At 35.2% G+C, this 16,123-nt stretch overlaps 1 protein-coding gene across 2 annotated transcripts; it reads left to right on the top strand.

Annotated features, from left to right (window-relative positions):
• Positions 1–4,856: 4,856 nt before the first annotated feature.
• LOC131144826 (GSH-induced LITAF domain protein) lies at positions 4,857–15,527 on the top strand. 2 transcript variants are annotated; one of them, XM_058093712.1, is made up of 4 exons: positions 4,857–4,960; positions 5,055–5,349; positions 14,744–14,870; positions 15,253–15,527. In XM_058093712.1, exons 2-4 carry the CDS (start codon positions 5,114–5,116, stop codon positions 15,334–15,336), a joined length of 447 nt encoding a protein of 148 aa, XP_057949695.1. In that variant the 5' UTR covers positions 4,857–4,960; positions 5,055–5,113; the 3' UTR covers positions 15,337–15,527. The 2 variants fall into 2 exon arrangements, with proteins under 2 accessions (XP_057949695.1, XP_057949694.1); XM_058093711.1 differs by having other exon boundaries at positions 4,864–5,349.
• Positions 15,528–16,123: the final 596 nt, after the last annotated feature.

Raw genomic sequence — 16,123 nt, 5'->3', positions numbered from 1 at the left:
AGCTTGTCTGCTAACTTGCTAACTTACGCCCATGGCGTCCATAATTCCATAATCTTGAAATTATACACACACACACACAGATGTATATATATATATCCCTGTCAATCAACTGAATTTCCTAGAATAGTTTCATACTCACATTTCCTAAATCATAAACTACTTATCATTTACCTGAGTCCCTGAGGAAAAACACCCACTGAAAACCTAGTCTGTCTATCGTGTATATACCAACCCTGAATTATACAAAATCTCAATCTCTCAATTTAACCTTAGGAATATATTCACATCTAAGCTTATACGTTAAATAAATTAATAATCAACCTAAAACACTCAAATAATATCCTTACCTTAGTTTTTGGATGGTACCCCAAAACTCCAAATTGAAATTCTGTTTCGTCTATGCTGTAGAGAATCTTCCTAGGAACCCCGTGGTGGTTCCTAATCGTTAAAATGGGACTTAATAGAGCAGAAATTGTAAAGAGAATGGAGAGGGGTCGTGGGTGTAACGACCCGAAGAATAATGGTATTTAAATAATAAAAAGAAAGAGAAATGGAAACCGGAAACAGAAGGAGGCAGTCGACGACGTTGCATTTTGGAAAGGATAATCCCAAGGAATTTTTCAGCTCCTTATCGACGAACATAGGGGACTCATCGACGAGGGTATAGGAGAAGCTCGTCGACAAGAAGATTCCGAGAGAGAATTTATGGAAACCTGAAATTCGTCGACGAGAGTTGAAATTCGTCGACGAACTTTCTATAAGACTCGTCAACGAGGTGACGTGGCTCGTCGACGAATCCCACAATATAAATAGAGTTAAATGAGAATTTTCAGTCATTTTCTTGCGCCGAATCTCTCTTTCTCTCTCTCTCTCTCTCTCTCTCTCTCTCTCTCTCTCTCTCTCTCTCTCCTTACACGGTTTCTCCTCTTTCTCACTAAGATTTTGGGCCAGATTTTCGCTGGTTTGACGATCTGAAGCCACCACAACGCTCCTGGGAAAGTTCTCTGCAAGTCTATCAGAACGGATCATCGGTGGGACTGAGTTGGAAACCATCCCAACTCCAGGGTAAGACCTTCTACTCAGTATTTGGTTGTTTAACAGTTGTAGGAATTGTTATACGCGTAAAAATACTAAACTTTAGTTATGGGGAATGCTATTTCCAGGGTGTTGAGTTGGGAACCGTATGAGTGTGGGACAGATTTTCTTAAGGGTTTTTCAAGAATCAGGTAAGGGGATAAACTAAACTAGTATTTTATGAAAAATATGTATATTGTTATAGCATTTGATTTCAGGAAAATAAATATATATATATATATATAATTTATATTTGAAAAAATACTGTTAAAAATGATGGTATGTTAAATATATGGAAAACCTATTAGTGTGGCATGAGTAGAAATTGTTATGAAATACTGTTTTCTGGGAATGTATTAATGATACGGATTTTTATAATGAAAAATCGGCATACAGACCGAGATTTTTATATGTTTTGCCGGCGTATGGGTCGTGCTATGTGTATCATTTGACAGCGTACGAGCTGAATTATGGATAAATTTTGTCGACGTACGGTCCATGCTATGAATGTGATTTGCCAGCGTACGGACTAAGTTATGTATATGATTTGTCGGCGTACGGGCCAATGATTTTCATGATATACGTATATGCAAAATGATATGATTGATTTGATAATTAATGATATAAAATATCCATGTATCACAGTTTCAGTATATGTTATATGATATCAGAACCTGGTTGGCTTGGTCTAAACTAGCACTTGCACGGTACCGTTGCTATGTGTCTATGGTCTTCATGATCATGATATCTGTGTTAACGCCGCTGTACGGAGTGGTGTGAGATTGGATGGTCAATGTGGTTTTTAAGAAGGTGTGAGCGCCTCTAGTGTACAGACCAGGTCTGGCAGACCCATCAGACTTACAGGCTGTACTTTTGACTTGACTTGACAGTGGTCGGCTAACCATTGTCAGGTCTCGTTTTCGGGCCACACAACCCAATTATATAGGGGTAATACATGACAATAGTCAACTAACCTACCAAGAACGTTTTTGTATTATTATTATATGAGATGGTATATGTTTATGAAAATACAGTATGTTCTACCATGTTTTGATGATATATATGTTTTCCCATATTTGACATAATAATTTACTGAATATGTTTTGTATGGTATATATATAACATGGAATACTCATGTTGCCACACATTAGTATTAGTTTATTTCCCTTACTGAAAGGTATCTTACCCCAAAATTTTATAAATTTTTCAGGAGCCCTAGATAGGAGAGCGGGAAAGCCCCGCTGATCTAGTGTTGTTTGTCTACCCTATTTGAAGGGTAAGTTTTAGTAGGAACAGTTGGATTTTTTGGGAAGTGTCCCTAGATCTTATTTTTGGGATGTGTATACTGAAATACAGTGAATATAGTGACTTTGGTATTTATGGTAATGTGATGGATGTTTTTGTCTTTATAATATTGTGATTGTATGTTTCTTACTGTTTAGGCTTTCGTTATGTGTTCTGATGTATCCCTGGTATTCACGGGTCCAGGTGGATTATGATCTGTCGAGATTTGTGATATTGATTTTATTATATTTTGAAAAAAAAATATATGGGGAAATTAAGCAGGTCGTCATAATGGGTTTCTGGAGAGAGAGAGAAAGAGAGTAATTTTATTTGGGTTAAACAAAATGAAGCTCTCGATTCTTTATAATTTTTAGCACTGGCCAGAAAATCGTTGACGATTTTCTGTGCTTCTCAAAAAATCATCGCTGATTTTCTATTAACCGGCTTTAGAATTTACCATTTTACCTTCACCCGACCGCGGTAAAAACTCAAAACCGTCGTTGGTTTTTTGATTCCTTCATAAAACTGTCGTCGATTTTCTGATGCCTTAGCCAAAAATCTCTTTTTTAATTTCTTTCATTATTATAATTTTCGAATCACTACAATGTGTGTGTTTGTATATATATACGAGTTTATTTTTATTGGTGTTTTTATTTTTGATAGAAGCTTTCTCAAAATTTATAATATTGCCACTTCCTAATTTAATTATTTTACATTAATAAAAATTTAATTTTAGAATAGAAGATATTGGTCTTTCTTTTGTTATGGTAAAAATTAAAGATAAGCATTTCTTCTAAAATTTTAAAAATTTTAAAACCCTGCCATGAAGTTTAAGAAGTTATATATACTTCCTTTGAAATTTTTTAGGAAGACGTAAAACTCCCTTCATATTTGGTTAAGAGTTAAAAGTGTTTCAAAAGATAAATATTGGAGGAAATTTTATATAGTTTTTTAAAAAAGTTTAGAAGAGGTATGTGTTAGTTAATAAATTTTAACAAAAGTCATATTAAAATTTATTTAAATTTTAATTTAAGGCTCAAAATTTTGCTTTCAAATGAGGCGTTTGTATATGTACTATAAATTATTTTTTGACTTTAAAAGATATATTTTTTAAAATGTGTGTGTGTGTGTGTGTGTGTGTGTGTGAGAGAGAGAGAGAGGTCAAAAACATGAAAAAGTGGGCTTGAAATACAAGCCTAGAATAGTCATCTTCTAGATGGTGGAGTATGTTGACCACCATGAATAAATTAGATTGAAAGAATAAAAAATTGAGCTTTTTAGTTTTTAAAAGTTTCAAAGTCATAATTTATTAACTTAAAAAAAAAAAAGTTAAAAATTAACCTTTTTTTTTAGTTAAAAAATTTGTTTTTTTAAATATGTTATATTCAAATTTTACTTTTAAAAAAGATAATTGTTGGAGGTCATATTCATCATGATAAAGAAGTTGAAACAACATATTTGTCAACATTATTGATTTTTAGTTTCTGAAATATTATTTCAATTTTACTTTTCATGCTAGCAAGCAAGCCACAATATTTTATTTTATTTTTTTTGGGGAAGACAATCATTGTGGATATTATTTTTGTAAACTAAAAATGTAAATAAAATATTGATAAATTTTATTTTAATTTTTTTTAAAAATAACTTTCACTATATTTCAACCTACACAAAATTATCACATGATCTTTAAAATATAATAATTTAGTAAAATAGGTTAATTTTGAGTAACAAAATGGTTTGTTAATTTTATTTTTTTTAGTTTGCATATAATTTTCATAAATAATTTTCACAAATAATAGCAAATGCATCCTAAATTCCACCCAAAAGTAAAACTTAGAGAAATTTTGAGATGGAATGAGGGCAAGGATTACTATTTTTTATAAATTAATTTCCCTTATCTCTACTCAACCTTCTTTATCATATGCATTTTTATTTAATCATAACATGAGTGCGTAGGATTTGAGGGTCTTATCTACCACATGGTCGAGGGTTCGAGCCCACTGCCCCTGAGATCATACTTAAGATATTAACAGGATGTTGGTGTGGTGGGGTTTGCTAAATATCTTCGGATTTGGTGCCGTACCAAGGTGTCCAATGTGTCACAATAACAGCTAGAGTTGTCGGGTCATTAAAAAAAAGAGAGAGAGCTTGTAGGTTGGATATGAACATTGATACGATTGTTGGTAAAAAAGAATTAAATCTTTCACTTTTTATGAATATTAATTAAATTAATTATTAGCCTAATTTGATTAATTTTTGCACGGGTGTTTTATCAATAATAAAATTAATAAAATTATGATTTAATTCACTTTTGAAAATAAGGAAGGTTTAGTAGTTGTAATTAACCAAATTACCTTCTTAAACTTGTATTAAGTTTAGAAAAAAAAATATAGCATAAAATTATATTAAAATTTGGATAAATTTTTAGGATAATTATGATAGAAGTCGTTTGGGAAAAAAATTTAATTTACTAATTTAAAAAAAGAAAAGAAAAGAGTTTTACTATTTGTACATCATGGACCGTACCTACCAATGCCAGCATTACCATAGGCGACCGCTGCGTCTTGGTCAGATCGTGTTCCTACTTCCTGCCGGCTTCCAGGTCTTTATATTTTTTCATCAATAATTCTTCTTGATCCCCTGCCCTTCTCAATCTGCTCGTGATCGTTTCCGATAATCGGCCATTGAAATTGCAGGAGACCCTTTTTTTTTTTTTTGTGCCGGTCAATAGCCGATCGTTTTTAGCGCCCGTGAGATGTCGAAGACTGATCAGGAACCAGCGGTGGGGATTCCCTACGCCGCGGCCTACCAGGTTCCTCCGCCGCCCGCTCAGTACTACGTCGGAGAGAACCCCTACCAAGTCGGAGCCGTACCCCCAAATGCCGTCGTCGGCGATCCAAAGGGGATTCCCCTACAGCAGACGATCTACAGAGATACCCCCGCTCCTTTTAATTGTTTGTACTGTGGTAATTCCGGAGTCACAACTGTGAGGTACTAAATATTAAACACCAATGCTTGGTTTATTATTTCTTTTGTTTTTAATTTTCTTCCATGAGCCGATGAAGATTGATGCTTTGTTTCTGTAAATATTTATAGAGAAATCTTGATTCATTTATTATTGATTTTGACATTACGTATAATTCAGAGGCTCACAATTCATAATACCTAAAATACTATTTATGGGTTATGGCAACTGTTTCCTTATCATTTTATTCCTGTTTGAAAGCAAATATATTGGCAGTAGTCTTGCCTGGATACTGAAGTCCTTTACAATACTAGAGGCTTGGATTGTTCTTTTGAGTTCAAGCTAGCTTTGTGACGCCAAATTTGTTTAACCTCTATATATAAGTGGTAAGATGGTTTATGACAATTTAAGAATAGATTGACGAGGACATGAAGTCCTCCACCACGAGTTGAGCAATGCCGCCTCCTCGTAATTTTTTCTTCCAATTTTTTTTGGGATTGGTGTGCTCTGTGGACGTAGGTCAAATTGGACCGAACCATGTTAAATCTGGTGCTCCATTTTTTGCTTGTTTATATTTTGCTTGTGTGGGATTGTTGTTCCTAGATCCCCAATAATTTGTATTAGAGTTAGGTTAGAGCAAAATGGCTAGATCGGAGCCTCTACTCAGTAACTCAAAACTGAGTTTTGAGCCCATCAACGTGTTCCTCTCAACGAGACGAAACCAATGGTGCAAATCAGAGCTCGAACGGAGGTCCCACGACGCTGCACGCGCACACAAGCGCCTAGGGGTGTACAAAAATTACCGAAAACCGGACCGAAACCGAACCGAAACCATAAACGGTTCGGTTTTTCGGTTTTCGATTTTGGTTTCGGTTTTCAAAAATAAAAAGGTTTGGTTTCGGTTTTGGTTTTATGTTGAAACCGAACCGAAAAAAACCGAAAAACTGATTTATATACGATATATATAATATGGCTAGTAAAAATATAGCATGCAATATAGCCATATAGCCACGATAGAAAAAAAAAAAATCCTCAATAAATTTTTAAGAATTTTATGAAAAATAAAGGTTATTTTTGTTAAAAGTGTCCCACATATTTTATTTTGTTAAAATTATGAGTCCCTATAAAAAATTAAAATGCTCAATAAATTTTTAACAACTTTATAAAAAATAAAGGTTTTTTTTTTTTTTTGTAAAAAAAAATCTGTTTAAAACCAAAAAACCGCAACCGAACCGCCAAATTTTTGGTTTTCAATTAAAGCATATTTTCGGTTCGGTTTCGGTTTCGGTTCGGAAATCCCAAAACCGAAAATTTCGGTTTAGTTTTCAGTTTTGGCCAAAACCGAACCGAACCGAACTGTGTACACCCCTACAAGCGCCTCCAGTAGTCCGCCGTCGTTGTCACGCACCTTCATGCTTGTCCCAGTAGTTGGCATGTGACCTCACGCACCGGCGAGCTCACGGCAAGAGTTGAAGGTTGAAAAAGAGCTGACGTCAGCGTGACATCAATGCCTGTGTCAGCACCACAGTAGCGCCACGTCAGCACCCTGTTAGCAGCCCAGTCATTTGGCCACCTCACGCGCCACGTCAACGCTGTCAGCTGCTACGTCAGTAGCCGAGACCCACTACCATACCAGGTGCCACGTCAACATCGGCACCCACATTTGCCACGTCAGCAGGTGGGCCTCACATTGCCACGTCAGCAAACGACGTCAGTAACGGCGTCAGGCATATTTCGTTAAGGAGGAGAATATTCCATTAAGTTTAATAGAGTTTGACCAGGTTTTCGAAGCCATTTCATGTTCATTTTTCGAACAACTTGAACAATTTCTAAGGTTTTCAGTCGTTCCGGATCCAACTATGCTGTCCGTTTGAGCTGATTCCAACTCTAGATAGGCAAATCAAGATGTCGAACGAAAAGAGCTCAAAGATCGAGATGTTTGACGGCACCAATTTCAGTTTCTGGAAGATGCAGATTGAGGACTACTTGTTTGGTAAGGAGTTACACTTACCATTGATGGGAAAGACAGAATCCATGAAGGAGGGCAAGTGGGAGTTGCTTGATCGAAAAACTCTTGGAGCTATCAGGATGACGTTGGCAAAGTCTGTTGCCTTCAATATCAAGCACATGACAATCACCAAGTTTCTTATGAATGCGCTTTCCAACATGTACAAGCAGCCATCAACTGCCAATAAGGTACACTTAATGAAAAGGTTATTTACCATGAACATGTCTGCAGGTGAAAGTTTTAGTAGACATCTGAACAATTTCAACAATCTGGCGAGGATTCGATATGGCGATTTTGCTTTGATCTAGCTTTGATACCAATTGTTGGGAATTTAGAAACAACAATCACACACAAGTAAAACATAGACAAACAAAAAATGGAACACTAGATTTAACGTGGTTCGGTCCAATTTGACCTACGTCCACGGAACACACCAATCTCACTAAAAATTAGGAGAAAAAATTACAAAGAGGAGGAGGCACCGCTCAACTCAACTCTCTCTCTCACACACACCTTTCTCTCGCACCTTCAACACAATTTCACTCTGTTCCTCGCATAGATTACACACACACATCTCCTATATATAGTCATGGATGGAGGGTGTAATTCAAGAGTAGTTGGCTTAATTTCAACAAAGGTGGACTGGGTTGGTGAAGGCGGCTGCCGGTCTCCACTGGAAATCAACAATTCAGCATAAGCAACTGGGGTTGGTGGCTGCCGATCTTTACTACAACTCAACAATTCAGCATAAGCGGCTGGGGTTGGTGGCTGCCGATCTTCACTGCAACTCAACACACCCAACCCATTGTCACCCAAAACCGCTAACACCTTAGTAGATGATGAATTGGTACTTCTACAAAGTTTCAAAATGTGATACTCTTTTGTTCCAGATCGTTAAATCTAATGATTCAAAAAGTTTAATTCAATATTTTTACATGTTTTTTACATAGCATATTTTTTATGAGTTAAAGTAGAGAATTACTACATTATAATTCTAGTTTAAATAATTATTAATCTATTTCATGAACACTGTTCTCTTCTAGATTTAAAAACACCTTAGTATCCCATTACATATTTTCAGCAATATAATTCTACTATTGGAAGGGGATTCTCCCTTTCTTGGTTTTGTTTTTAAAATTTTCAAAATGCCACTATAACTACCCCTAAATATTCTAAAAATATTTTTATAATTACACACAGATATTCCAAAGATATCATATAACTATCCATAACTACTGTAAATAGTTTTTTTTTTTTAAATTAATATTTAATAGTTCTCTATTAATTTCATATATTGATATATAAATTTATTTATTTATTTATTTATTTATTTTTGAAATATTATTTATTAATTTATTTTATTTTATTATATTTATAGATAATAAACAATTATCACTCAAAACCTGCGGAGCACGTGCATTGCATGTGCCTGCGACTATATGTTTAGAGCATATAGCTCGGTTACCCCCCCCCCCCCTTCCAAATGCCCAAAATCATAGTTAAGTAGGAGGAAGAAGAACTAAAACTCATAAAAAAAATATTCATAACAGATTAGAAGTAAGAAATTCATCTTTGAACATTGCTGAACAAAGCACAACTCCAGATGATCCTGCATTTCGTGTGTTGGAAACCATAAGGGTTCAAAAGAAACATATCTCTAGCTCGACTTACCTAACTTTTCTTAGGATTGCTGAATAGTTCCCTTATCCTGAAGCAACGAGGCCACGCAGAAGATTTTGATTTTGTTTGCACAAAGCACAAATATCAAGAATAAGCTGTTTGATGTGCAACAAGATCAGAGAGCGTCCCCCCTCCCCCCCGGGCCCACTTTCCCAAAAAAAAAACTCTGTTTTCTGATTTTCAATTCTTTGGGAGGACATCTACTCCTCTGCACCTCTTAATTGCTTCTTTATCTTAATATTATTTTTTTTTTCTTTTATTTGAAAATTGGTGTGGTGATAAGATCTTATTAGTGCTTCTTCTTGTATAAACAATCAGTAGTTTAAATTTTATCAAGAACCTTGTGGGTTATTTTGTAATTTAGTGTTGGATGTGCCAATTCTTTGTGTTTTATAAGATGATTTGACAGTTATCAATTTGAATTCAGAAATTGTGTTTTCCTTCTCTCTCTCTCTCTCTGGGTATAGCCTTCTCCACCTTCTTATTCTTCCTTCTTCTTCTTCTTCCCTTCGCTTCTATTCTCTTCTCTTCTCTCTCTCTCTCTCTCCCCTGTATACCCCCTAATGTTCTATGTCAGGGTGATTGTAGTGGTAGAATAGCATTAGAGGAACTTCAATCCTCAATGTTGGCTTTGCGCCTTTGCGGCATATTTGTGATGTCAAAAAAAATCTCATTTGACTTATTTATGCAACAATTTGTTGTTATTTATTGTTGACTTGATTTTTTTAAAAAACTATTTTCTTTATCATAGCACAGACTACCAAAATTAACTCAACCTGTGACTTGAATCCCAAATTACACATGTAGGTCAAAAGGTTACATGTATTTTGTGTTGCATTACACAAGTACACATACATCTGTTGGTTTGTAGAAGCACACATTCACAGGCTTCAATTTGATGCCGCAGCCCCCCCCAAAAATCAACATTCTGAATGTCAAGTCAGACAAGTGACAGCCTTGAGCAAAGGAATACTCTCATAGACTGAGAATGGTGCAAATTTAGACCGTTGAAAACTTTTAGTTGTTGGAAGAGAAAGTTCCATATAAAATGGACGAAAGTAGTCAAGGGATAGTTTGGGAAGGATGGAAACATAACATTTGCTTGTTTGGCATGTGTAGAATCAACTTAAGGATGGACTGTAACGGCAGTTATATGTACAACTGCAGTTTTTTGGTGAGAGGGACGATAGCGATGGTGGCAGCAGTGTTGGCAGTGGATGGGTAGAGCTGGTTAGAATAATGTTTTTGGTTCTTTGGGATGTTTTATCTGAAGTTAGTTCCCTTCCATAAGTTAGTTATCCCAGGCCTAACATTTCAACTTTGTCACCTAAACCAAAATTTATGACGAAAGCAATAGGTGAGTGGTAAGAGATTTTTGCCATGGACCATCTCTCTTGGAGACATTAACTTCTTGTCCTTGACGGTATATGTTTGTTCTCATGCTACGCAAGAATAGTTGCAATACAATATGAGTTTTGGAGCTTCTCTTTGAACTAGAATATCCCAACTTTATTCACCAAAAGAACTTGTTGCCTTGGGAATTGGGATGAAAGTTTTGAATCTTGGGCGTGTCTTTCAGATGCCAAAGCAACAATTTCAATTTTATGTTGCTTTCTTTTTCTGTTTTTTTTATTTCTTTGCATTAAAATGAAAAATATTTTGCTTAACCTTGAATGTGGGGCACTCTCTGTTTTTTGTTTCAGTATTTAAATTGAGTATTCCATGGCCTTGCTTTGGCATAGACATGGCGTGGCATATATGAACAAAATTTTTTATGAGAACTATGGCTATTATCGGTGCATTTAATGTGGATGTAAATCCGTAAACACAAAGATAATGGATAAAAAATACATAGGGGCCTTTTATAGGCTTATAATGCTTGGAAGAGGTAACTATTTTAAGAAATAAACTAAAATACTGAGTTTCTTAAATAGTACTATCCTAGAATATTAAGAATATATCCAAAATCTTAAGATTATTATGTAATTAATTAACTGAAATAAAGAAAATGGAAATAAATTTTTTTTTGAAAAAACACTTCATCTTGCTTGCATAATGCATCAAACTCTAAGCAAGCTAAAAATACATTAAAGAAAGATGCACATGGTAGGAATGGTGTATTCCCAAGAGGGGGGTGAATTGGGTATTTAAAAATTTCTTCCTAGGTTAGGTTCAAATCACAATCGGTATTACACAACCTAGGGTCTTTCTAAGAAGATACCAATTTCGTTGATATTTAAAGCATGTATATAAAACGATCAAGATAATAAGTAATTAAACATACATGTGCAGAAATTTAAAGTGCGAAAACTAAAGAGCCGACACAATTTTTTATCGAGATTTGGCCAATCCTGCCTACGTTCCCGCCTTGAGCCAGCAGTTCAAGGATTCACTAAGTGCTCACTTTAACTGGGCGGAGCGATGCCACTTACACTCTCCTTACGGGGCGAAGACTCCCCAGCTCAATTATAGGGCTGAGTTACAACCAATTCTCCTTACGAGACGGAGACACCTCAACTCAATTACCAAGCTGAGTCAAACTGTGCACACTTTACAGGATGGTGCAAATCCTAGCTCACCTAACCGGGTTTGAGCCAAACTAAGACTCTTCATAGGGCAAGTCTCCCTCTTCAGACTACGCCTCGAATACAACAAATAATATTTTTGTACAAATAAATTGCTTCTAAAATAAGCAAAGATGTACAATTTGAAGCTCTAGAATGCACTCACACAACATATGAATTTAAGCTCAAGTGAGTATGTGTGTTTTTCTCAAAATAATTCTGCAATCTTTGAAAATGATATATATAATAAGCATTCAAAGATTTAACCCTAATAAATATTTCTCCAAAATATTTTTCAATGAAAGGTGCAGGAGGACCTAGGATTTTGTTTTCAAATAATTTTTGCCCAAAGAAAAGTATATGATCTTTGATATAAAATGGAGTATGCAATGAATACTTCAAAGATCTTAAATCTTTAAGAAATTTTCCCAAATAGTGATATTTAAAAATAAAGTTTAAGGGAAGCTAGGGTTTTTAGCTCAAATAGATTTTTGCAATGAAGACCAAGTGAACTTTTGAATCTTGCAATAGATGTGCAAAGATTAACAAGCAATAAAACAAGTTCTCCCAAAACAAATATTTATCAAGGAAATAGCTGGGAGAAACTTTAAGCTTACTCTCAAAATGATTTTTAAAAATAAAAGCTTAAGTGAGAGTAAGTGCCTTAAAATGATAGAGTGAATGCCCAAAATATATGCTCCTTTCAATAACCTTCAAGTGCAATCAATTTACAAATGAAAGAGATGAAAGAAAAATGAATGCTCTCTCAAAAGTATTTATGAAGTGAGAAGTGTAAGGGAGTATAAAATACAAAAATGTTTTGGGAGAGTTTTCAATATGAGCATTAATTTGAAAATTAGGTTATGAAGGGATATTTATAGAGTCTGAGAGAAATATGACCGTTTGGGACACGTTGGGGATTATCAAAAATGTTTAATAAAAAATTAAGCCTGTTTTAGCGTTGAAAATTGGACCAACCCGAGAGGTTTGGTCGACCGTGGGCATCGCCGATCGGCTGACCTCGGGCTATTCTCCAGGGCTTCGTGAGTTCGGTTGGCCGAGGCTTAAGGCCGGTTTGCCGGTCTTGGTGACTGGTCGGCTGTGGCTTATTTTGAACTAAAAGGCCGATCGGCTGAGGCATGTGAATCTAGCCAAAAGGGCAAGGCCGGTCGGCTGAGTATATAAAAGCTCTAAAGGGTCGGTCGGCCGGCCGAGGCACTTTAAAATAAGCCAAATATGAAGGGTCAATCGGCTGGGCTTATCGGTTATAAAAATGGTCGGTCGGCCAAGCTTGAATAAAAATACAGTATTGCCCTCGAGGAATGGTCGGTGACTGAAGCAATTAAAGCTTGAGAAGGCCAGTCGACCAAGGCCTTTGCAAGAATGAATTTTACCCCCATTTTTCAAGATAATTTCAAAAACCTTATATGATTTTAACTTTTATGAAAAGGGTTTTTGATTAAAGATTTGATCCCCTAAGGTTTTTCTATGGTCTTTGTTTGATTCCGTACTGTCGGTCTATGGTCATCCTAAGTTTTCAATCACATTATGCATGAAATGCATTATTATAGACCAAAACTAAAAAAGCAATTACAAATGAAATAATCAAATGTCTTCATTTTTCTTTGCTCTTCTGTCTTCCATGGAATACGCCAGACTGTATCGCTTTAAGTTTCGTCCTGGTTTCCATCTTCCCTTTTCTCGTATGTGTGATCTGAATTATAAACCTGTTCACATGCTAAATACACACATAAAAAACTAGTGTTTTGTTAGCATCAAAACAGAGATCAAACTCAAAAAGTCAACAGCACATGATTTTAATAGGAAATAATCATCTTAAAATTTTTAAAAATTTTATTGTCTACATTCTACAAATAAAAAGCATTCTGGGACATGCTGTTGGCACGAAGTCTCAATTGTACATCTAGAGTACCACCGTGCTTGGCTTAGTAGTGGTCATTTTTGCTTTGGAATCTGATTATTTACTTGACTTAAAAGTTTGTGAGGCTTATGATTTAGTCAGGATGGATTGCAATTTCTTTGTGATAGAACCATCGACTGCCATTGAGTCAACTCAGAGTTCTTCCCCCACCACCCCCCACCTCTGGTCTTTCATTATTATCTTCACATTGTACCCATTGAAATGACTTTAACTTTTAACTTCACAGCCTTCAACTTCTTAGGTTTGTGACCTTATGGCATGTTTTAAATTGATCCTATATTCAGCAATTATCAAGGAAATAAAATTGTTCTATTTTCAAGAAGAGTAATACTGAAACTAAATTGTAGAATCCTGATTTTTTCCAATTAAGAACGAAAAATGAAATCACTTTGAATGCTGTTAGAAATAAGGTGGAATTTTTCCCATTTTACATGGCTTTTAAGACATCACTATGACTAAAATTTAGTTGTAGGATATGATTTGAACTCTTGTTTGAGTTGATGCTGGCCGCAATAAATTTTAAGAAATTTAATGCTTCTGCCATCTGTTTTGTGAATCTCGGCTTAAACAGGTCTCATCTCTGTGGATTCTCAAATTTGCAATTTTTCCTTCTGTTTCTTCCAGCTACATTGTATCGTCATATTGAACTGTTTATGATATAGAAAATGAAGAAAAGTTGAGTAATGCCCTACATTGGTGGAAAGCTATTATGCCTGGTGGGAATAGTAGTGGGGAGCTTGTGATTTGGGGCTTGTCATAAGACTTGTTGCAGTTAAGCTCGATTTACGTTTCTTTCTTCTTTTTGTCATGTTTATTTTTGGGCAAGATTCATATGGTTCAAGACTGAGGCAGCAAAACTGATTTAAGTGGCCAATGATGTTCACAATGCTCACTTCGCTCACAAAGAGATCTCAATTTAGTTATTTTGGTTTATATTTCAATATTTACAGAATTCTGTGGTTGGCCCATCATTATGATAATTTCATTATTCTGACCTAGCATGGTAAGTTGGTTTTTTGAGAACTTGTTACTGTTTCTAATTCTTATGCAATCTTTTTATTATAATCATAAAAGGGTAAGTTCTGTTTCTCCACCAGTTAATTAAATCACACAAATTTGGTTGCTGAGTATCTGCTGCAACATTCTGAAAATTTTTTTTTCTCGGTGCACAGTGCACCTCTCGTTTTCTCCATCTTTAATATTATTTGTTTTCTTGTGCAATCCAGATCAAAACCAAGCCTAGCAGCTGTTGTTGGCTGCATGATGCCATTTATGCTTGGAGTCTGTTTTCTCTGCCCTTCAATGGACTGCCTTTGGCATAAATATCACTATTGTCCAAGCTGCAGTCAAAAGGTTGAAATCATTCTCTCAAATAATCCTTTTTGATTATATGCTTGATATATGTGTGTGTAGATTAAGTCCTTCAAATCCTCCTGATTATGCCTCGTGGATCGGTAAAAACCAGTAGTCTTTCAATTGATGCAATATAGCCACTATTATTCAGAATGTTGTGATCGGTTTAACCCGAGTTCAAATTGCCTGAATGGGTTGAACTGATTACATGCAAACATCAGAGCCTATATCAAGCCAATTTTAAAAACTAGTCTTTGCATTGATCCACAGGGCATATCTTTGGCTTGAAGGGACTAAAATCTCCATAGAATTTGTAATTGAAGAATACAGATCGTGTTCTAATGCACTTTTTTCTTTTTTCTTTTTCTTTTTCGGTTGCTAGGTTGCTGATTTTGAGAAATCAGATGCATGTGCAGTGATGGATCCTCCACACTGGACACAAGAGAGCTTTGCATTGCCTGCATGATAAGTTTTTAATTTCTCATACTGCTGTTTGATTTTAGGCTCTCTTTTATGGAAACCAAATCAACTATCCTCTTTTATATGTAAATGGAGTGAACATGCATATATAATGTTGAAAGTTGTTTGTTTTTTAAAAGCTTTACCACAGATATTTCATTACTATATAATAATGGCTGTTTATACCTTTCAACTAAACTAGTTTGTAAATGATTCTTCAATGCCTCTTTACTTGTTTGTAAATCATTCTTGAATATATATATATATATATATATATACATGTACCCAATATTTCACGACAAATGTTAGCCTTCTCAAGCGCCATTGCATCTCGAGTTTCACATAATACTCTTTTGGGCCTCATCTTCTACAATATTTATAAAGTTGTTTGGCAGACTTCTCGTTGATATTTCATTTCAGGGTCTGTACAAACCAATGCGTTTCTTGTTTGTTCTCTCTCATGCAGAAGATATTTCTTTTTGAAAAAAAAAAAAAACCTTTCTTTAAGCTAAATATATTAACTGATTAACATGCGAACACATGAAAATAATCCCGAGATTATTCAGATTGGACCCTCGCTGTACTCTGATGTGGATCTCAATCCGAAAATGTGCATGTCTGGGCGACTCTCGACTCTCGAGACACATTTCGAAAATACTAATTGAATATACACACACAAAAACCAAATTTGTAAAGATTTAAATGAAGGATTATAAGAAAAGAAGGGAAAATTCTATATGTAAACAAAAGAAACATTTATATCTAGCAGATCGCTGTCAATGTTTTGGGAGACG

Source organism: Malania oleifera, chromosome 12 (assembly GCF_029873635.1).
Source record: "Malania oleifera isolate guangnan ecotype guangnan chromosome 12, ASM2987363v1, whole genome shotgun sequence".
NCBI lineage: Eukaryota > Viridiplantae > Streptophyta > Magnoliopsida > Santalales > Ximeniaceae > Malania > Malania oleifera.
The sequence above is the reverse complement of the archived record's forward strand: the minus strand, read 5'-3'. Positions and strand labels throughout refer to the sequence as shown.